Source organism: Nuphar pumila, chromosome 4 (genome assembly GCF_984573655.1).
Source record: "Nuphar pumila chromosome 4, dmNupPumi1.hap1.1, whole genome shotgun sequence".
NCBI lineage: Eukaryota > Viridiplantae > Streptophyta > Magnoliopsida > Nymphaeales > Nymphaeaceae > Nuphar > Nuphar pumila.
Window position 1 is genome coordinate 135,679,125 of NC_143252.1, and position 22,164 is coordinate 135,701,288.

Here is a 22,164-nt window from a genome sequence, read left to right on the forward strand (position 1 = left end):
GAAACGCACTTGGAGAAAACTTGCTTTCCCATTTGGAGGAAGTTTGTTTCCCAAACCACTTCCTTTTGGAATCCGTTTAATTTTCCACTCACTTCCGTTGGCTTCTCCCTCATTTCTCTCTTGTTTTTTATGTTATTATCTATTTTTTTTTCGCTACTCTCGCTCTCCACTTGTTTTCTTCACACGCTTCCACGGTCGCTTCTAAAACTAATCCTGGTTCCCGCTTCATACTACTTTTAACCCTCGCTTCTCTCCTTTCGCTTCATGCATGCTCCCATATCCATTTCACTTCATGGTAATTATGAGACAACCAATTGTACTTCTTATAACAGAAAATTGGCAGTCTCTTCCTTGTCTATAAAAAAATTCATTTGTCATAGCTTTCTTTTATGCCATTAATGAACCTCGACACTCAGACATGCATCCCACAGCCAGACACACTGCACCAGGGGTGTAACTAGGTAAGGTTTGGTACAGATCTTGCCAAACCCGTTTCTTGATTGTGTCTAAAAATTGGAACCGAACCCAACCCATTTGATTTGAGTTCGGATTTAGGTATGAATATGTGTACATTTGAAGACCCATATGTGTTAACGGACTCAAGTACAAATCGGGTCAGTCCAAATGGTTTGGATCTTACGTAGACTTGTTTTCTAATTGGCTCTAATGATTAGACTGAGGCGACCCAATTTGATTCAAAGATAGGAGCAGGTTTGGGTGTTGCTGAATTGTGGACCCATATGAATTACCAGATTCAGGTAAAAGCGGGCTGGTTCTAAATGGGTCAGGTCTTTTGATTCATATTCTGGTTGGGTCTAGATATTGCTAAGATTGAACACTTGTATGGGTTAACAGAATCAGGTAAAAAATGGGTAGAGTATAAATAGGCAGGTTTGCTTTAATGAAAGTAAATTCTGCTTGGATTTTTAACTTTTTAAAGTTAAAAAAAAATATCATAAAAGAAACCTATTTGATTAATGATGATTATATTTAGATTTCTCACAATCAGTATGCATTAATTAGGTTCGATCTGACCCAGTTACACCCTCACACTGTACGGCCTTGAACACATCTTGGAAAGTTCATGGGAACATTCGTTCTTTTTTTTTTGATTGGCAAGCTGGGTTTAGGCAGCCCCGAATGGAGAACACAATAGATCAGGATCCAAGATATTATAGACAATGACTTTTATTGGATTGGTGAGATTCCTTTACAACCACAAAAAAGAAGTTAATTAAACTTTTTGTCGTTTAGAACTTATGAGTCGTAGAATTTCATAACTGCTAAGTTGAGATCTGCACTTAGCTACAAGTAGGTGCGAACTTGGACCAAGACGCCCATGCTTGAATTGAAAATTATGTTTGAATAAGTATCGATTGACCCACCAAATAGCCTATAAATACTATAATATTGCTTCTTACAGCTCCCACACATAAAGCCTGCCATAGTTTTTATACAAATCTCAGAAACTTGCTCCCTGGCCTGGACAGCAAGGGACAATTCTCTCTCTCTCTCTCTATAGGGAGTCATGGAAGCAACATCAGAAGTGCCGCAAATCCAGCCACCAACTTATGGTAATTTGATTACCATTCTAAGCATAGATGGAGGTGGAGTCAGGGGGATCATTCCAGGGGTCATCCTAAGCTTCCTTGAATCACAACTTCAAGTAAATAATATATTCCCCGTTTCCTAGATCACCACTTGGTTTATCTCATAGATCATCAGTATGGACTTATTAGCAATCAAGTATATATATATATATATTTTTTTGAAAGAAATCAAGTATATACAATACAAACATGCTTATTCTGTTTCCCTACTGCTTATTAATAAGTTTTTTTCCTTACCAACGGGGTCTCCGCTTGTCTGGTATGAGCAACTAGCTAGTGCACGTCACCTTGTGTTGGCACGTTGCAGGTTCAAAATCCAATGGTATAATTGGTAGGGGTCTGCCTAACCCCAGCTTGCCTTTCAAAAAAAAATTTAAGTTTTTTTCCTTCCTTGTGCATGCTATTAGAATGGAGTTTGCATGTTTTGCTTCTAATTGATCTGATAAATGAAGTGTTTCTCTTTCTTAGGAAGAATTATATATGTGTACTTAATCCAGTACTTTCTTATGAGTAGGAACTGGATGGGAATGAAGCGAGGATCGCTGATTATTTCGACGTCGTAACAGGAACCAGCACTGGTGGTCTAGTGACCTCGATGCTTACTGCACCTGGGGCAGATAATCGACCCCTCTATGCAGCTAAAGATATTGTCCCGTTCTATCTAGAGAACTGCCCCAAGATCTTCCCTCAGATTAGGTAAGTGCACACCAAACAATACTTCACATAGCAGTAGTGTATTATTCATACTATTTGCCCCGAGGGGGATTGGCATACTGGGGTGGGGCCTAGGCTGTCAGACGAGCAGTCTAGGTTCGATTCCCATGGGCGTCACTCCCTTGCGCAAGCCGTCGTCTAGCATAGCCCTTGGGAGCCAGGGTCCTAACCTCGAAGTTTTATGCCTCCGGACCGACGACTGTAGGTATGGCAGACTGAGTCAGTGAGACCAGGTCTGCTGCCCAGATGCCGTTTCTTTCGAGTGATGAACTAAAAAACGAATATTCATGCTATTTATAACGGCGTTGGTAATGGATGGTGTAATTAAATTTTATTTGTTTGGTTGGTGGGGGAATGCAGCGGCCCATTCAGCCACGCCAGGAAGCTGATAGGTTCAATGACTGGACCAAAATATGATGGCAAATATCTTCACCAGCTCGTCAGAAGTAAGCTCGGCGACACCAAATTGCACCAAACTCTAACAAATGTGGTCATCCCAACCTTCAACATCAAATTCCTTCAGCCCACCATCTTCTCTTCATATCAGGTTACCATCCTTATCACCATGGTCATAATCATTATATAATTAATCAGTAGAGTATAAGATTCAGTAGAAAAAAAAAGACAGGCTAGACTGTAAGATCATAACAACAAAAAAATTGTTGGAGGATTGAATTGGTGTTTCTCTTGCTATATTTGCTCAGCTGAAAAGGGACCCCGCCAAAGATGCATTCCTGTCAGACATATGCATCAGCACGTCTGCTGCCCCCACGTATCTTCCCGCCCATTATTTTGAAACCAAAGATGAAAAGGGAGAGACACTCAGAAGCTTCAACCTTGTCGATGGAGGTGTTGCTGCTAATAATCCCGTAAGTCTTGAACCGGGCGTCCATTTGTTATTGAAAATAAATATGTAATTACTTCTGAAGGTAAAATGGATATTATTGAATGGTACAATGCATTAAACAAGAATTTTTAAGGCTTGAAAACCAACAAATTAGAATTTTCATAAATATTCAAGAATCCAAAAATTCACCATTGCAAAGCCATATTCAAGGTTGGATCTGCGAAAAAAATGTTGGAAATGCCTAGTTCTCTCAACAGTTGCCATATTTCTAGCTTTCATATTTTTAGTTCTCATATAGAGGAGAACGAAAAAAAAGTCAACCACAGTTTTGAAATAATACCATTATAGTTTTAGTTTGAAAAATGTAAGTGAATTGTTTACCATAAAACATGACTACATATTTGGAAAAGGTTTAAAGTTGTGCAAGGAAGTTTCTTATGCGTCAGCACACGTTAATTAATTATTACTTACGTTTGTTTGTGTAGACTTTGGTGGCGGTTAGTGAAGTGTCTCGACAGATCATCCAACGAAATCCAGATTTCTTCCCGGTTAAACCTGCAGACTACGGAAGGTTTTTGGTCATCTCCCTTGGAACAGGGTCAGCCAAGGATGAAGAAAAATATGATGCTAAATCAGCTGCAAAATGGGGTGTTATGGGCTGGCTGGTGAACGGTGGGAGCAGCCCTTTGATCGACACTTTCAGTCAATCAAGTGGGGACATGGCAGATTTCCATATCTCTGTGACCTTCCAAGCACTTAAATCAGAAGAAAAGTACTTAAGAATTCAGGTATGCTAAACAACTCTGATGAAAATGAACCTTGTCGCCCTGGGACAGTGGTCCTAGGTCCTAGCCTTGGAGTTTTATGCCGATGGTTTATGATGACTACTGTAGGTATGACAGGCTGAGCTTGCATCGACCAGGTCTTCGTGCCGGTGCGGTTTAGTCATACTAAGTATAAACAAAATGAAGGTTGTCGAACCAAAAAATAACTTAGCCATACAAATTATGGAGTCTTCTTAGGCTATCCGTGAACCAATTCAAATGTGTGCGAGTGTCTGTGTAGCTTATTAAGGATTTCTTGAAGTAATGTATGTTGGAATTCCTTTTTTGGAAAAATCTTTAATTATATGTGTATACATATATATATAGGATGACAATTTAAGGGGGGATACATCTTCGGTTGACATATCAACCAAGGAAAACCTAGACAACTTGGTGAAGGCTGGTGAGGCTCTATTGGAGAAACCCGTTTCACGTGTGAACTTGGAGACTGGTCGCTATGAACCCGCAGCACAAAACGAAGGCACCAACAAGGATGCACTTATCAGGTAGGATGACTTTGCAATTGTTCTGTGGTGTGCATATTTTCACAGTATCTTACTCTTTTAATTGTTAAATTTTCAAGGTTTGCAAAATTATTATCCCAAGAAAGGAAGCTTCGGCTGATGAGATCCCCCAGGACGCTGCATTGAAGATTTATGCTGAAGTATTATTATTCCTTGTGTGTGACATTGGGTAGTCCAATTGTTTATTAATGGCCATATTTAGTTCCATTTCTTCAGTTCCTTCAAAAGCCTTACTTTATCATTTCATATCATTTGAATAAAACGATTAAACCTTATTGCATCATTTTTTTTTTTCATTTTTTTTGTGCCCACTAATGTAAATTTTTATTTATTTTTTCAATGAAAGCACTGTTCCTCATCCTCGTGATCTACAACTGGAAACTTTGATTACCACTGCGGTCATATATATTCATGTGTTTATTGGCGCTGAGAACTCATTTTGTCAATTACTACGACAAACAAATCAATCAAGCACATTCCAAATGTCACTATTTTTATGATAGCGTGAACATCCCTCATACTTATAAAACGGTTATGGTTAATCTTAACCATTGACCAACCGTGGGTGGATGTTATGGACTTCATGGTTGGCCATGGGAATGAAATGGTAGTTCAAAGTGGGTTGGAGGATCGGGTATTTGGAAAAAGTTGGTGAAGTTTGTTCCTAATCTGGTTGATGAGTCAATTTTGGATGGTACCAAAACCAGATTTTGGAAAGATGCTTAGCATCATGATGATGGGTGTTTGGAAGACCTTTACCCCGCTCTTTATTGGGCCTCTCTGGGTAAAGAGAAACCATTTTTCTTTTTTTGGGACCAACAACATGGTTGAAAAATCCACTTGAGGAGGAACCCTTCTCCCATCCTTTTTGAAGAGTGGACGTGCCTTATGAGGAGATTGTCTACATTAAGGCCTAATGTCTCATTGGATCCCTTGTGTTGGAAACGCTCTCACAGTGACGATTTTACCATTGCCTCATGCTATCGGATGCTTGAACATCAAACTGTGCATTGGCTGCCTTACAAGGCTTCGTGGGATTTCACTTTTCGCATCCGCAAATCCATCATTGCATGCCTGGTTGAATCTTCACGACCGGTTGCTCTCCTACCAAGTGCACAAATACCGAGTATATATTTCAACCATGTGCATTCTTTGCCAAAGGGAAGATGAATCAACAACTCAACTCATTTATTTTGAGAATGCTAATTCACTAGAGAGTGCTTCAAGCTGGTGTGGCATGTTACAGCTCCTAATAGTTTTGCATCTCTAATCTCCGGGCCAGAAATTTATCTTTGCATGGTGATGCTTCGTGCTTATCCTATGGTGCCTCATTTGGCTGCAACGTAACTACTGAGTGCGTATGGAGGGCTGCCACCACCACATTTTCATCGCAAAGGCTGCTCTTCATGAACTTCTTGGATGTAGATTCAAATGGGGCGAACTTGAATGTGTCATTTATACAAGACCTTCAGTCCTCCAAATGACTATGTAGTGACTTCTCGTCACTCTCTAACGTAAATTCTTTTGATTCGACTAAATCTATGAAATATTTTTTCTTTAAAAAAAAATGGTGCTGCAGGTTTTAGCAACCTTTTAAGATTATAATCAACAGACATAGTGACTACCATAGACTTCTCACATCTTTTATGTGTAGGGTCAAGAGATATGCCTGTAATACCTTGGTTTACACATATCATGTTTAGGGATGGCAGTGGGGCGGGGCGGGGCGGGGGACAAGATCTCCACCCCCGCCCTGCCTCAAGATTTTATCCTCCACCCCCGCCTCCATCCCCGGCGGGGAATGAATTTTATCCTCCATCCCCGCCTTCATCCCCGTTTCATGTCCTCCATCCCCGGTTCAAACGGGGATGAGGCGGGGCGGGGCAGGGATATTGCAGGGAAAAGTGGTCGGGGCAGGGTAATTGGGGCGGGGATGAGGCGGGGCGGGGCAGGGATATTGCAGGGAAAAGTGGTCGGGGCGGGGTACTTGGGGTGGGGATGAGGCGGGGATCGTGGCGTAGACGGGGCGGGGCGTGGAAAAGTGCACGTCCATCCCCGCCTCCACCCCCGGACGGGGATGGATTTTAACCTTCTTCCCCGCCTCCATCCCCGTTTCATACCCTTCATCCCCGGTCCAAACGGGGCGAGGCGGGGCGGAGCCCCGCTTTCCCCCGGTCCACTGCCATCCCTAATCATGTTACAAGTAATAATAACTTATATTCTATATTCTGCATTTATAAAGTATAATTATTATAATCTGTATATAAAGAAATGTGCAAAAACTGAAAAATCAAACGCCATGATCCAACACCCAATTAAATGCCCTTAAATAGACTTCAAGGGGCGCTGTTAAAACATGCACCATTAAATATAAAGCACCGTTTTAAGTGTAAAGCCACAACCCTTAATGATTCTTAATAAAATCTCATTAATGAAGGATTATGGCCACGAAATACCGACGACCACAATCACTTGAGCCATCCTGAGATTACCTGCTTCGTTGGGAAATTTGATCATTAAAATAAAAAGATATCAATTTGAGCCAGTTACTAGTGACAAGGGGATCTTCCTCAATACTACTGGGAGCAATTTTTTATGTTATTATCTATTTTTTTTTCGCTTCTCTCGCTCTCCACTTGTTTTCTTCACACGCTTCCACAATCTCTTCTAAAACTACTCCTGCTTCCCGCTTCATACTACTTTTAATCCTCGCTTCTCCCGTTTCGCTTCATGCATGCTCCCATATCCATTTCACTTCATGGTAATTATGAGACAACCAATTGTACTTCTTATAACAGAAAAATGACAGTCTCTTCCTTGTCTATAAAAAAATTCATTTGTCATAGCTTGCTTTTATGCCATTAATGAACCTTGACACTCAGACATGCATCCCACAGCCAGACACACTGCACCAGAGGTGTAACTAGGTAAGGTTTGGTACATATCTTGCCAAACCCGTTTCTTAATTGTGTTTAAAAATTGGAACCGAACCCAACCCATTTGATTTGAGTTCGGATTTAGGTATGAATATGTGTACATTTGAAGACCCATATGTGTTAACGGACTCAAGTACAAATCGGGTCAGTCCAAATGGTTTGGATCTTACGTAGACTTGTTTTCTAATTGGCTCTAATGATTAGACTGAGGCGACCCAATTTGATTCAAAGATAGGAGCAGGTTTGGGTGTTTATGAATTGTGGACCCATATGAATTACCAGATTCAGGTAAAAGCGGGTTGGTTCTAAATGGGTCAGGTCTTTTGATTCATATTCTGGTTGGGTCTAGATATTGCTAACATTGAACACTTGTATGGATTTTATTTTATTTAATTCAATTCATTGGGGGTTGTAATAAGGCCGTTCTATTCTTTTAGTCATTTAAGCACTCTGCGTAGAGCAATACTCTTTAGTTATTCATTTATTTATTTAATTTTTTTTCTTTATTTTGGCAATAAAGAGTAGCATAGTTGTGTGTTTGAATACGAGTATTTCTCGTTCCCTGAGATCGACCCAGACTCCACCACTCGTGTGAGCCGGTTTTTATATTTTTGGTGTCTGGCTTTCACTGGATTTTCATTAAAAATATTGTTTTAAAAAGAGTTTTCATAAAACTTACATCATAATTTTTAATATTGTTATCATCAAAAAATTTACTGCTTATTGTGCTGCATTTCAAACTTGTGAAGGTTAGATAAATCTCGCTAGGCAATACAAGTTGTAACGTTGAATAAATTTCTCAAATTTTGCATGGAGGGAGGCGGGCACTACTAACGGTGGCCATCGAACTCGATGCTTGAGGGGTTGCGAGGTAGCTGGCCTGTAACGGGTTGGATTCAGGCTGCAAAATGCAGCCCAGGTCTGATTCAAACCAGGTCGGGCCAGTGTGAAATTTACACAGGGCCCAACAGCTCCAGCCTGTTAACTGGGTCGGGCCCAAATGTTTCATCCCGAGCTCAAGTATATATAACTAAGTCGGACCGAGCTAGTGCAAAGATACGGATCGGGCCTGTCAGACCCTTATCGGAAGCTAATGGGACAGGGCCGGCCTGCCCAATAGCCACCCCAAAGTAAGGGTGCCAAAGGGTTGAGTTTGGTTCAGACTCAGGTGGGGCCAAACTCAAACCAGATTTGAGATGCTAATATCGGGTCCAGACCTGGGTCCAATTGGACCTACCATAAGGAAAACCATACTCGGATCCTATAGCCATTACATGAACCAGACCGGGACTATAACAGATAAAATAATATTTTTTATATTAAAAACTTACATATCTTAATTCGAGCTCAGGTCGGTCCCTAGTCGGGTATGAAGTTTCACAAACCATACCCAACTCCATATATTAGTCCGACCCTTTGAGTCTCACCCAAATTCTAATCGGACCTCCTTGTTTATCACCAAACTCTGACCCTATAGGGTTTAATACGAGTAAGATCCGAATCAAACCCGACCCATTAACATCCCCTACGCTACGCCCTAGGCGTTGTGCCCAAACACCTGGATCACTCAATCTGCACTCCAGCAAAAGAGTGATTCTTGGACGCAATGACTCCCAACTTCTTATTTGGGGGAAAGGACAATTAACCGTTCTTTCTAGAGGGAATTCAAGGCCTTTGAACAGGTCGGCGAAAGCTAATGGACATCCTTGCAGATTTAGAAGCATTAATGTGACCACAAAAGTTAAAGTCATATTAAACCTTTTTGGTGGGTAAGAAATCATGAGAATTGGGGAGTGCAATCACGGATAAGAAGATTGCAAAGCAGAGCATTCGTCCATAAGGGGAGTGGAATAAGGGTGGGAACTTGACGGAGCCCAACGCGTGACTGAAGAAACCGCACCTGCCAAGACCCATGCTTTGAATTGAACATGTCCTCATGATGATGACCCAACTACGCAAGTTTCAGTGTTTCACCGAGTCACCCAAACGCTCTCCTTTAATTTCCGTGGTCAAGGGAGAAAGGGTCCTCCCATCTTCCAGCTCTATAAATACTATAATGTAGATGCTTCTTTATAACACACCACTTCCCACGCAAAGCCTAGCTAGCTACACAGTTTTATTACGAAACTTATTCCCCTTACTCGTTACAAGTTCCTGCATACTCTGTTGTTTGAGGCTTTAAATCCACACCATCTCTCTCTCTCTCTCTCTCTCTCTTTCCTTTTGAGCAGAGATAGACATGGAGCCAACAAGTAATGGTAATTTGGTCACCATTCTAAGCATAGATGGAGGTGGAGTCAGGGGGATCATTCCAGGGACCATCCTAAGCTTCCTTGAATCACAACTTCAAGTAATATAAATATATATCCTCTTTCTTTTCCACCACGTGGCTTACTTCATTATATACCTGTATGGGCTTATTCATAGTAGTATAAATATGCTCTCTCTCTCTCTCTCTCTCTCAGCTGATTGCGTATATGCTCATTGCCTTCCTCGTGTATTTATCAACATAGTCACAATTATCTTTGATTTTTTTTAAATATTGCAATTCTCTTATGGTAATGTTATACAAAAATTAAAACAGCATTTTTTTCAAATATTGCCTATTTTGCAAACATTGCACTTTTCCTATGATACGATCGAAAAACGCCTAGTATATATATAAACCATCAAACAACGCTACCCTCGAACAAAGGCGCTTTAGCGTCCGTCAGTTACTGCGGCTAAAGCCTTGAGGATATTTAGCAACCCTTTTCTCTCATTTTTAGTGTGTCGTGATCGTGCATGAGATCAGAGCGCGCGGCAGACACGTCTGATTTGAATTGACAGAGAAGGGTGTTCGGTGATACACCCTTCTCTCTCTCTCTCTCTCTCTCTCTATATATATATATATATATATATATATATATATATATATATATATATAGATAAACTTGTATGTTTTTTGTATTTTATGTATGCCAATATCTTTCTGAGGTTTTTTAAGAAAAACACGCTCTTTATAATAGGTGTTTTCCTACTGATATTTTCCCAGTAATGAGATTTGCATGCAACTATTTTTATCCATATTCATTTTGCATTTTCTAGTCTAGTTTTTTTGAGAGACAAGAAAATTTATTATTATAAAAGAGATAGGAAGGATTAGATCATGGCAGGAAGCGTTGAGATATGACTCCTGTGAAAACAAAGCATAAGAGGGCATAGAACAAGAAGATAAGATATTAAGAATTTCCCGGCCTAGCTGAACCCAGCCACCTAGTGTCCAAATTTGGCCATTTGAGCTTTACTCGTTCCCTGAATTCACCGCGTATTTTCGCAAGAACCGTCTCCTGGGATACCTTTCTCCCCTGAATATCCTATTTCACCTTTCCAGACAGCATGCTCGCCAACCTACAAGTAGCCAGCATCTCCAAGCAAACATCCACTTCTTACCCCGGGTCTGAAGTTGTCTAGCCAAAAGGATTTTCTGATCTTAGTTAATCTGAATAAAAAATCTATTCTTTTTTTTTTTAAAGAAAATATAGAGTTATTAGTAATCGTGCATTTTCTTTTCTTTCCAAAAAATAATTGTTCATTTTCCTATGAATATATATAGGAACTGGATGGGAAGGACGTGAGGATCGCCGATTACTTCGATGTCGTGGCGGGAACAAGCACTGGTGGTCTGGTAACCGCCATGCTTACTGCACCTGGTGCAGACAACCGACCTCTCTATGCAGCTAAAGATATCGTCCCATTCTATCTTGAAAACATCCCTATGATCTTCCCTCAATCTAGGTAAGTAATATATCAAATAATACTTAACATTGATATGCTTCACCCCAGTTTGTAATGGGAAGTGTAATTTTGTTTGTTTGGTTGGTGAGGGAATGCAGCGGCCTCTTAAGCAAGGTCAAGAAGTTGATAGGTGCAATGACTGGACCAAAATATGATGGAAAATATCTTCACCAGCTCGTCAGAAACAAGCTTGGTGATACCAAATTGCACCAAACTCTAACAAATGTGGTCATCCCAACCTTCGACATCAAACTCCTTCAACCCACCATCTTCTCCTCTTATCAGGTGACCAACATTATCACCATGAACACAATCTTTATATGATGAATCGCTAGAGTATAAGTCTATAAGATTCAGCATAAAAAAATTACTAGATGCAGCATAAGATGATCATATGTTAAATGGCATTGACTGGTTTTTTTTTTTTTTATATTTACACGGAGAAACCGACCCAAGGAGAAAAAAACTAGCAGCACTGGCTCTGCCTGCTGTACCTGCGGTCACTGTCCTTGGGCTTACCCCTTGGCCCCAGGCTTAGGCTTGCGCAAGCGGTGACCCCTTTGTGATTTGAACTTAGACCGCCTGACTAGCAGCCTAGGCTGCATCACACTATATGGCAAACCCCTTTAAGGCCGCATTGAAGGATTGAATTGGTGATTCTTTTGCTATTTTCCTCAGCTGAAAAAGGACCCTGAGATAGATGCACTCCTGTCTGACATATGCATCAGTACATCTGCTGCCCCCACGTACCTTCCCGCTCACCATTTGGAAACCATAGATGAAAAGGGAGTGATGCTTAGAAGCTTCAACCTTATTGACGGAGGTGTTGCTGCTAATAATCCCGTAAGTTTTGCATTATTATTGAAAATATGTGATTACTTTGAGAATAGATTACATCTTTCATTTTAGGGGAAACAGAAAAAAGTCAAATACATTTTAAAAACTACAGGTTTTTGCAAATTATCCCCATCTTATAGCCAATTTGCAAAATAGGCCTCACCCACCCAAGGGGGTTGGCATAATGGGGTAGGGCCTTGGCTGCTAGACAGGCAGTCAAGGTTCGATTCTCATGGCCGTCACCTCTCTGTGCAAGCCAGTGCATAGCATAGGCCCCCGGGGGTAGGGGTCTTGGCCTCGGAGTTTTAAGTTGCCGGCACGACATGAGCCAACACAGCCATTTCTTCGAGTTATAATTTCAAAAGAAAACCAGGCCTCACTGTTATTACAAATTGGTTTAGTTTGACCATCGATGGTTAAATAACTGATAACTAAAATGCTCTTCATCAAATAGTTGTTTAGGGTATTAACTTTTTACAAATTAGTCCCTATCTCATTCATATTTTACAAATTTTGGTCCTCTTTCAAGGGCAAAACCATTATTTTGTCCGCCCTTTAACAGTTACTGTCTACCCTTCAACACTTACGATAAGAAAGCTAACAGCTGTTAACCTTAAGGACTGATTTGCAAGGGTTGATTAAAAGGCAGGGGCTGATTCTACAAATAGAATATATGGCTGCAGGGACCAATTTACAAAAAACCCTAAAACATACCACCAAAATTTTGGTTCCAAAAGTGAAAGCGAAGTTTTTACCATAAAAAGTAACTACATGTTACCACTGGTTCTTAGGTAATCTTCAATAAGTTAAATGCAGCTCACTTTAACGTAAAGGGCTTAAAGTTTTTTTTTTTGAAAGTGCTTAAAGTTGTTTTTTATTAGTATGTCATGCATGCAGCACAGTTAACTAATTATTATTTATTTTTTCATAGACTTTGGTGGCGATCAGTGAAGTGTCTCGAGAGATCTTCCAAGAAACTGCTGCTTTCTTCCCGGTTAAACCTAAAGACTACGGAAAGTTTTTGGTCATCTCCCTTGGAACAGGATCAGCCAAGGCAGAAGAAAAATACAGTGCTACATCAGCTGCAAAATGGGGTGTTATGGGCTGGCTGTTGAATGGTGGGAGCAGCCCCTTGATCGATGCCTTCACTCAATCAAGCGGGGACATGGTCGATTTCCATCTCTCTGTTGTCTTCCAAGCACTTCAATCTCAAGAAAATTATTTGCGAATCCAGGTATGCTAAATATTCTCATGAAAAAGAACGTTGCCGAACATGGAATTTTAAATATATAGCATAAGAAATGGAAGCTACGTTGCAGGTGTCATCGATACTTGGAAAATATCATTTTTATCATGACATTTTCAAAAGCTGATATGTTGATGAAAGAACATGATATTTTTAAAATATCACCTACTTTGAAATATTGCATTTTAATGAGATATTAAGGTGATAATATTTTTCTGCAAAACTTTTGTGATTTTTATATCTTTATTGTTGTCTTTATGGATATTTGTATGTTTTATCTATTTTCATAAATGTCAAAGATTTTCTTAGATAGATCAGTAATTTTAAGATATCGAATGATTTTTCCCAAGGAAAGGATTTGTAACAATGCGTGTAAGGACTACTAGATTCTGGAGTCTATATACATGTAACTTCAAGTTTCATCAGGTGTCAAACGTACTCTAGACCAGCATCCAACAATCAAACGTAAGAAATATTTTAAACTAAAAATAGAAAAAAAATTCTGAATATGGTTTCTTGCCATTGTACATCTGAATATGCAGATGATGGAACAAAAACACTTGTACAAATTATTGACTACGCCTAGGCAATCCATGGACCAATCTTCGCACTTGTGTATGTGTGTGTGCGCGGGCATAAGGGTCTTGAGAAGTAGACTGTGATGTTCATTTTATCGATCACCTTTAACTTTGAGAATATACTTGTTTATAAATATATATAGGATGACACTTTAAGTGGGGATACATCTTCAGTCGACATATCAACCAAGAAAAACCTAGACAACTTGGTGAAGGCTGGTGAGGCTCTCTTGGAAAACCCCGTTTCACGAGTGAACTTGGAGACAGGTGCCTACGAACCAGCACAGAACGAGGGCACCAACAAAGATGCACTTATCAGGTAAGATGGTTCGGCGATTGTCCTATAGTATGGATATTTTAGTCTTGGTATCAGGTGCAATCAAGTTGCACAAATGCAATGTGCAGCTGCACCTGATCACCATCCATCTGCTGTTGAGCCCCACTCTGACAGGTTGTACAATAGAAGATGGAGGGTGATCAGGTGCAGCAGCACATTACATTTGTGCGATGTGGTTGCACCTGATCCTACGTACCTCGAAATTTTATACTATTCATTAAACAATGTCTTGCTTTTTTTTTTTTAAATGAAAACAATATCTTACTCTTTTAATTGTTGAAATTTGAAGGTTAGCAAAATTATTGTCCGAAGAAAGGAAGCTTCGGCAACTGAGATCCCCCAGGACGCATGTTTGAAGATTTATTTTGTACTATTATTCCTTTGTGTATGCCATTGTGTAATATTAATTTTTTATTGACCATATATATTTCATTTCCTTCGTTTAGTTTCTTTGAAAGCTTGGTGTAATATTTTATGTACAAATAAAAATCCGAGCTTTTTCAAGATTGGTCCATAACGTATTTGATGCAAAGCCACAATCATCCTGAAAACACCTTCAACTTTAGCCACTTTAGGACATTGGTTGGCTCTTTTACTTATCATTAAGGCCACTGCAGCTGGTGATGGTTATTCTTTCTCCAGAGCTGCGAAAAAGAAACAGGAGAGTAACAGTAAAATAGTAATTTGAACAAAGGTTCATGCAGGTTTCCGTCTGATTGGACAGCAGGTTCAATTCAAAAGACGTTGAACTATCAGATCGGCTTGGATCCAACTTAAGTGGATTTTGGTATCAAGGATTGGATTTGGACTTGGACTTTTTTTAATGAAAATAAAAATTTTATTTAAAGAAAGGATAGTAACTTGGGCACTACACTGCCTTGGGGACGAGCAATCATCCCATTAAGCACATGAAAAAAGGTAGACATAGGATTGGTTACAGTAGATGGAGCTTCTTTTATAATCTTCATTATCTCTTCAACGCTCTGCTGAGGATGATTCTTATCCTCATCGCCAAAGTTTTTTCCTCCCCTTCGATCAATGTATTTGGTAACTTCTTTAAGTCTCTGTTTTATCTCAAATAGAGCGCTGAATTCAGTTTCCCTGTAGCTACAACAGTCTTTTTTTTATCAGTAAGGCAGAGCAAGATCAGCTTTTTGGGGAATATGAGTTAAAGCAATAACAAGAATATATCCAGTGGAACAAACAACTTGGGGATAAAAACCACAGAAGATATATATTTCTATGAAAAACAAATACCTTTCCATCATATTCCTTTCGAGAAAGTACCTCTGGTGCAATATATGCTGGTGTTCCTGCTGTTGATTTCGGTTTAGAATGCAATAACAAAGACTGCAAACAAGCAAAAGAAGCGTCTTAGAAATGAATCAAAGTCTACGCAAACCCCCAAATATCCAAACATCAGGAAATTATTTAAGCTGAGGCGTTGCACTTCCATCCAGAAGAGTGTGTTGAAGTTTTAAGTCCATGATGTAAATCCGTTGCCCGATTTTATGAGAAAATCTAACCAGCTACGAGTTTATGTAACAAAAATTGCACAAAAGTAACTTGAAACAGTAAATAATTGAATAAAATAAAAATAATAAATTCTGAAGTCCAACTCAACTCTTGTGTCTAATAGCTTGCACATATAGATAAGATATCACAATCTTAGATGACTCATGTTTCCTATCTACATAAGCACCTAATTACTAGGAAAGCAGATCTTAATCCTACACTATCATAATTGATGAGATATGATAAATTACTTGGATCTAATATCCATTACAAATGACCCAATCTTAGATGACTCATGTTTCCTATCTACATAAGCACCTAACTACAAATTTTCAGAGAGTCAATTTCGAGTTAAAAAGAAAAGACCAGGTGCTTTTATGTAATTACAAAAAGTTCAAAGGCTTGTTTTAGGAAAAACAACAGACTGCAACTCTGTTCCATAAAATTTTCAGAGAACAGAGTTGCAGTCGTAATTATGGGCATAAACAATAAGACTGCGACTCTAGACCACCGTGAAAAAGACCAGGTGGTTTTATGTAATTACAAAAAGTTCAAAAGCTTGTTTCAGAAAAAAATAACAAACTGCAACTCTGGACCACCGTGGCATCCTTAAAAGGATCTTCTACTGGAACCCCAACTAGACAATAAAAAAAAGATTTAGATATTGCTTCTTGAATACTATTTCCTCACAATTCCTTGTTTGGGGTATAGCCATCAGGAAGGATAAGAAAGTAACATGTGCCATGAGGGGATAAGAAACCGCCAGCAAGCAAGCAAGCAAGCAAGCAAGCATGTGCCTTTTTTTGCTTCCCTTTGTAGTGTATGGCGTTTGAGTGTTATTATTCTCTGTAACAGAACTGGAAGAATTTTATTATAAAGAATAGGTAGAATTAATTATTGTTTTCTTGGGGCTCCGCTTCTCTCTGGCAGGAGCAGCTGGTGAACGTCACCTTGTGTTGGGACGTTGAAAGGTGTGCTTGTATAACTAGAAGGAGTCTGCCTAACCGCCTTTCAAAAAAACAAAAAAAAAATTGTTTTCTTTTATAAAAAAAGAAAGAAAGTAAGAAAAGTCATTTTGGTAGTATCGATGAGCAGATCAGATAAGGTCAGCACGAGCACCCTCTCTCTCTCTCTCTCGTATGAAAGTAAGCCAAGCAAATGGAAGGTGAATGTATGGAAGTTAGTTCACGAGAGACATAAGAGTAACAAAAATATGAGTTAGTCAAGACCATCATATGTTGAGATAAGAACACCTGAACCTTAAAAAAGAGATGATCAGATCCTAATTAAGGTTTGGATCTTGGACAGAAAAGTGTCCAACTCAAAGGTGCCTTGGATGTCGTTCATCGCCAAGATCAATGGCACCCCAAAACCCACAAATGATGTCTCCCTCTAGATGGGTTCCACAAAACTTTACAGTGTCCATCATCTAGTTGAAGTCAAAGGTTGCAAAATGGATGGCTCATATTTGTCCAAGTGCCCTTTGTTTGATGTATTTCTGGCTGCCCTTCATCTTGGTGAACAACCGCATGCTTGTAGGGATGGCAGTCGACCGGGGGAAAGCGGAGCCCCGCCCCGCCTCACCCTGTTTGGACTGGGGATGAAGGGCATGAAACGGGGATGGAGGCACGGATGAAGGTTAAAATCCATCCCCGTGAGGGAATGGAAGCGTGGATGGACTTATGCTTTCCCCCGCCTCGCCCCATCCCCGTCTCGATCCCTGCCTTGCCCCGCCCCATCCCATCCCCAATCCTTCTAAAGGATGACATTAAACCGAGGGGAATTGGGACCCCGCCCCCGTTTGGACTGGGGATGGAGGACATGAAACAGGGCGGGGGTGGAGACCTTGTCCCCTGCCCCAGCCCCGGTCCATTGCCATCCCTACATGCTTGGTGTGCAAGGTGCGACTGAACATAAGTCATGAGGTGCCATCACATTGCACAAAATCAACGTGCTGCTATTCCTGAGCGCCTACCTTCTGTTGTTGGGCCCCATGTTTCACAAACCGTATTTGATGGTGGGTACTTAGCGTGAGTGGCACACTAATTAATTTTGGGCAATGTGATTGCACCTGATCCGAATTCTGTTGTTAATTATGTATTCATCAAGAATAATTTACATGTAGCTAGAGCACCTGGCTTACTTATGGCAAATTTATGTTTAACTACCTCACTTTTTAATTACTTAAAAGATAAATGCCTAACTTTTCAACCAATGTTGTCAATATCAGTTTCAGACCTGATTCAGCGAATCAGCTGACTAGACTTGAACCGAATGAGCTGAATTAGAAACTTTTACCTTTTTAATTGAAAAATCATTAAAAATTAAAATGTTAAAATAAAGGCCGATTCAACCTGATCCGAGGTGAATCAGGGTCGAATCGGCTCCGATTCTATGAGTTGGCCGAGTGCCCTCTTATAGAATCAATTTGGGGCCGATTCACAATTGTTGCCAACAAATTGCTCAGATGACAGACTGAATTACTTTAAAAGCCAGTTAGCTCTGATTAATTCTTTAAAATGGCACTTTTAACCTGTCTTTTGTTTTAATATTTACATGCCATGTTTGAAGTTCTTCATCTTTGGGGTTGCAGTTAGATAAGTAAATTTGGAGGGCAAAAGTGACACGGGTTGTCGGAGCAATTTAGGAAAAGGTAGGTATTCCTCTTAAAAAAATGAAGGGGTTAAATATAAATTTTGCCTACATAACATGCCAATATGTAATTACTCTTTATATGACAGGGGTGGCAATTTCTGACACGACCCGCCAACCCGCTTCTTAGGCGGGTTCGGGTTCAGCTTAAACGGGTTTGTGTCATAAACGGGTCCACTCACCTAAACCATTTATTAAACGGGTCAGGTTTGTGTTAGGGGTATGCCAACCCGCCAACCGGTCTGATCCCCTTTAATAAACGGGTTAGGCGGGTGGGTCAACCTGATTACCCGAACCTGACCTGCCAACCCATTTACCTTTGGGTCTTTTTTTCTTTTGAATACTTAATTGGAGATTTAGGGTTTCTCTCAGAGAACAGAGGCTAATCTGGCAACGATCTTGCCTTCCTTGTGGGCACTCTTCGGCTTGATCATCGGCGGTGTCCACTCCGTCACCACCATCCTCATCTGACCACCAGCACCGGTGGCGTCCTTTCCCTGGCCGAGATTGTCGCTAAAGCGCAACTCGAACTCGTCGAAAAATCTGGTGGTAGAGAGGTTGGAGGGTTTCACGACGATGGTGGTGGCGGCCTTCTTCTCCTCTTCGCCCTGGCTCGGCTTCATTCGCTCGTAGGGGGAGAGCCATTTGGCGCGCATGTACTCGAGCTTCCATTTGAGTGGGAAGTTGAGCCCCTTCTTCTTTAGCGACTGCTTCGCGGCCTCAGAGACGATGGTGACGATCTGGTGGAGCCGGTCGGCTTTCTCGACGAAGATGGATGGCAGAGACTGGAGCACTGCCCAGTAGTGGCTCATCGACCCGTTTACCCATTTACCCGAACCCGACCCGACCCGATCCGCCAACCCGTTTACCCGACCCTGACCCACCCGCCAACCCGTTTACCCGCTTACCAGAAACCGACCCGACAGCCCATCAACCCGTTTACCCGACCCGACCCGTTTATTAAACGGGTTAACCATGTTGTGTTGGGTTACCCGTTTGATAAATGTGTCGGGTTCGTGTTTGCCACAGCCGACCCATTTAATAAACGGGTCATGTTCATGTTGAGGTATGCCGACCCACCAACCCATAGTGTCGACCCGCCAACCCGACCCGATTGCCACCCCCTGATGCATATCATGTATTCAGAGTATAAACGCATGTTCTGTATGGAGCAGGGTTTTTGGAGCCTAAAAAACGAAGGGTCACAATGACCAAAATTTCATAATTGAAAAAAATCAGGTTTTCAAGTTGGAGCAATAATTCCATCCAAAGTACATTTCCTGATAATGAGCCATACTGCATATATATTTTTAGGGTCAGATTGAGCACATGAAGCTTCCAACTATGATATTTTTTCTAGATAAAGCATGTTCTTGTCATCATCCCTATTTAGACCATTATTTTAGCTATTATTCTGTTAGCAGTAGCGTATGCCTTAATCTCTTCACTGCTTATCATTCTTAACCAAGCATTGTTGCTAGTTTAGGGAAGGCCACCTAATGCACATGTTACACCTAACTACATCATACCATCTTAGTTCTCTACATACGCAAAGAGATTCGTGTAAGCAACAGTAGGACTCTAATTAGATGCCCTCGAAGGTAAGAGTTTAATAATATCAAAGTTCAATCTCAGTCCCCAATCAGATCAAAGGCTTTGCCTTTGACATCGACTCATAACTTATAAATCCAGTCTGGCAAAATCTTCCTTCCGTATTTCCAGCTGTGGCTAATATCAGGTCAATGTGTTGCTTGGAATCTAATCTTTGGGTTTCTTTTACACCAGCAAGGGATCCACTCATTTTGGCCGAAGGGGGCTGTCAGTGTAAGTCTCCTTGTGGTGGGGCGTTGCAGGTTCCAAACCCAATGGTACGTTGAATAATAACTGGGGGGATCTGCCTAACCTCACCTCACCTCACCTTGCCTTGCCTTGCCTTTAGAAAGAAAAAACCTGTGAATGCCACCAAACTGACAGGATGTCATTAGTTTGAAGCCCAAGGAACCAAAACTCTGTAGAATTCATAATTGTCTCAATAAAGCCCTTCATTTTTATTGTCTAAATGTTTAGGAGTTAAGCCCATTCCAACGCTTCCTTTTATCATGCATAAATTGAATCAACAACTGGGATAAATATGAAATTTGGAGCTTCTACAAATACAGATACACAGTACATCGAACCTCACGGCATATAGACAAAAGAAGGCCCTTTCGACAACAAAACCAACAACAAACACATAATTGCGAATTCAATATTGTATCCAAACATCCCCTATTGATTCTATATACCTGACTCATAGCTGGTGAGATTTTCTGGTCCTTCACTAATTAGGGTTAAAACCTTAAAAATTTTAAATGCCAAAATATGAATTACATTTTATATCATTAGAAACCCCTAGAAAATATGATATTCATGAAACAAAAATATGGATGCACTCCTACCAATGTCGAATATACCTAATTCATTGATTCATTATAATTGTAATTGTCAAACAAAAACCCTGAAACCGTAATTCAGGAATTTTCAGAGTTAAATAGAAAAGACCAATAGTTTTTATGTAATTTCAGAAAGTTCAAAAGCCTGTTCTAAAAAAATGACAGGCTGCAACCCTGACCCATAAATTTTTCAGAAAACAGTTCTGTTTCTGGACCGCCTTGGCATCCTTGTAAACCTTGTTTAAAAGGATCTTGTACTGGTAGGGATTTGCCTAACCCCAACTTGCCAATAAAAAAAGGTTTAGATATCGTTTCTTGCATACCTTTTCCTTACAATGTAAAGCCCTCAGGAGGGATAAGAAACTCCCATGAGTAACATGTGCCCAAGAAATCGCCAGTGAGTAACATGTGTCTTTTGGCTTCCTTTTCTGGCGTTTAATTGGGTTATTATTGTCTGTAACAGAACTGGAAGAATTTTATTAAAAGAATAGGAAGATTTATTGTTTTCTGTTACAGAAAAAGAAAGAAAGAAAAGTCATTTCAGTAGAGATCAGATAAGGTCAGCGAGAACAGCTTCACTCTCCCAGATCTCTCTCTCTCTCTCTCTCTCTCTCTCTCGTATGAAAGAACACCAGGGAAATGGAAGGTTAGTCAAGAGATACTCTGCACACTAACATTAGTCCTATATTGGGAGAATGGAATATGTTTCTCGATTGGCCTGGTCTGGTCTTCTCTTATATGAACAATGGCAGGGCACTAGCCGGCCGGTTTCCGTTGTCATATTGCTTGTGTTTCGGCTTGGCAGATCTACTACCCCTTCATTTTGACCATTCGGGGTCGCTGATTTCTCCAGTTTAATCTCTGTTTTTACAGCTTTACGTTTGTTATAGTTCTGCTTTGTTTGGACTACCTGTTATCTGAGTATAATGAGTGATATCTCATCACACCCAATTTATACATTTTTTGTGGTTTATCTGCTTAATCAATAATACTTAATTTTCATTTAAAAAAAAAAGATAATAGCATCTACATATTAAGAAAGAGAGGATCAGATCCAAAGGTTTGGATCTTGGACAAAAAAGTGTCCAACTCAAAGGTGACTTGGATGTCGTTCATCTCCAAGATCAGTGACACCCCAAAACCCACAAATGATAGGTCTCTGTCTAGATGGGTCCCACAAAACTTTTCAGTGTCGTTCATCATCTAGTCGAACGATGTCAAAGGTTGCAAAACTTGTCCAAGTGCCCTTTTGCTTGATGGATTTCTGGCTGCCCTTCATCTTAGTGATCAACGGCATGCAAGGGACTTGGATGTATTTCTGTCTAAGGTCACTTG

At 40.4% G+C, this 22,164-nt stretch overlaps 2 protein-coding genes and 1 pseudogene across 5 annotated transcripts; 2 read left to right on the plus strand and 1 right to left on the minus strand.

Annotated features, from left to right (window-relative positions):
- Positions 1-1,428: 1,428 nt before the first annotated feature.
- On the plus strand, positions 1,429-4,802 carry LOC149841183 (patatin-like protein 2). Of its 3 annotated transcripts, none has more exons than XM_090004694.1 (7): positions 1,429-1,666; positions 2,125-2,306; positions 2,685-2,871; positions 3,029-3,193; positions 3,657-3,959; positions 4,323-4,501; positions 4,579-4,802. In XM_090004694.1, the coding sequence occupies exons 1-7, from the start codon at positions 1,529-1,531 to the stop codon at positions 4,643-4,645; spliced, it is 1,221 nt and encodes a 406-aa protein (XP_089860820.1). In that variant the 5' UTR covers positions 1,429-1,528; the 3' UTR covers positions 4,646-4,802. The 3 variants fall into 3 exon arrangements, with proteins under 3 accessions (XP_089860820.1, XP_089860821.1, XP_089860822.1); XM_090004695.1 differs by having other exon boundaries at positions 1,508-1,666; positions 2,697-2,871; XM_090004696.1 differs by lacking the exon at positions 4,579-4,802 and having other exon boundaries at positions 1,508-1,666; positions 4,323-4,505.
- Positions 4,803-9,694: 4,892 nt separating this feature from the next.
- LOC149841184 (patatin-like protein 2) lies at positions 9,695-14,682 on the plus strand (annotated as a pseudogene). The gene is made up of 7 exons (XR_016431644.1): positions 9,695-9,805; positions 11,051-11,236; positions 11,353-11,517; positions 11,911-12,075; positions 13,001-13,303; positions 14,037-14,212; positions 14,520-14,682. The product of XR_016431644.1 is annotated as a patatin-like protein 2 (transcript).
- A 4,083-nt stretch (positions 14,683-18,765) lies between these two features.
- On the minus strand, positions 18,766-19,209 carry LOC149841185 (uncharacterized). The gene has a single exon (XM_090005209.1). The coding sequence runs from the start codon at positions 19,207-19,209 to the stop codon at positions 18,766-18,768; it is 444 nt and encodes a 147-aa protein (XP_089861335.1).
- Positions 19,210-22,164: the final 2,955 nt, after the last annotated feature.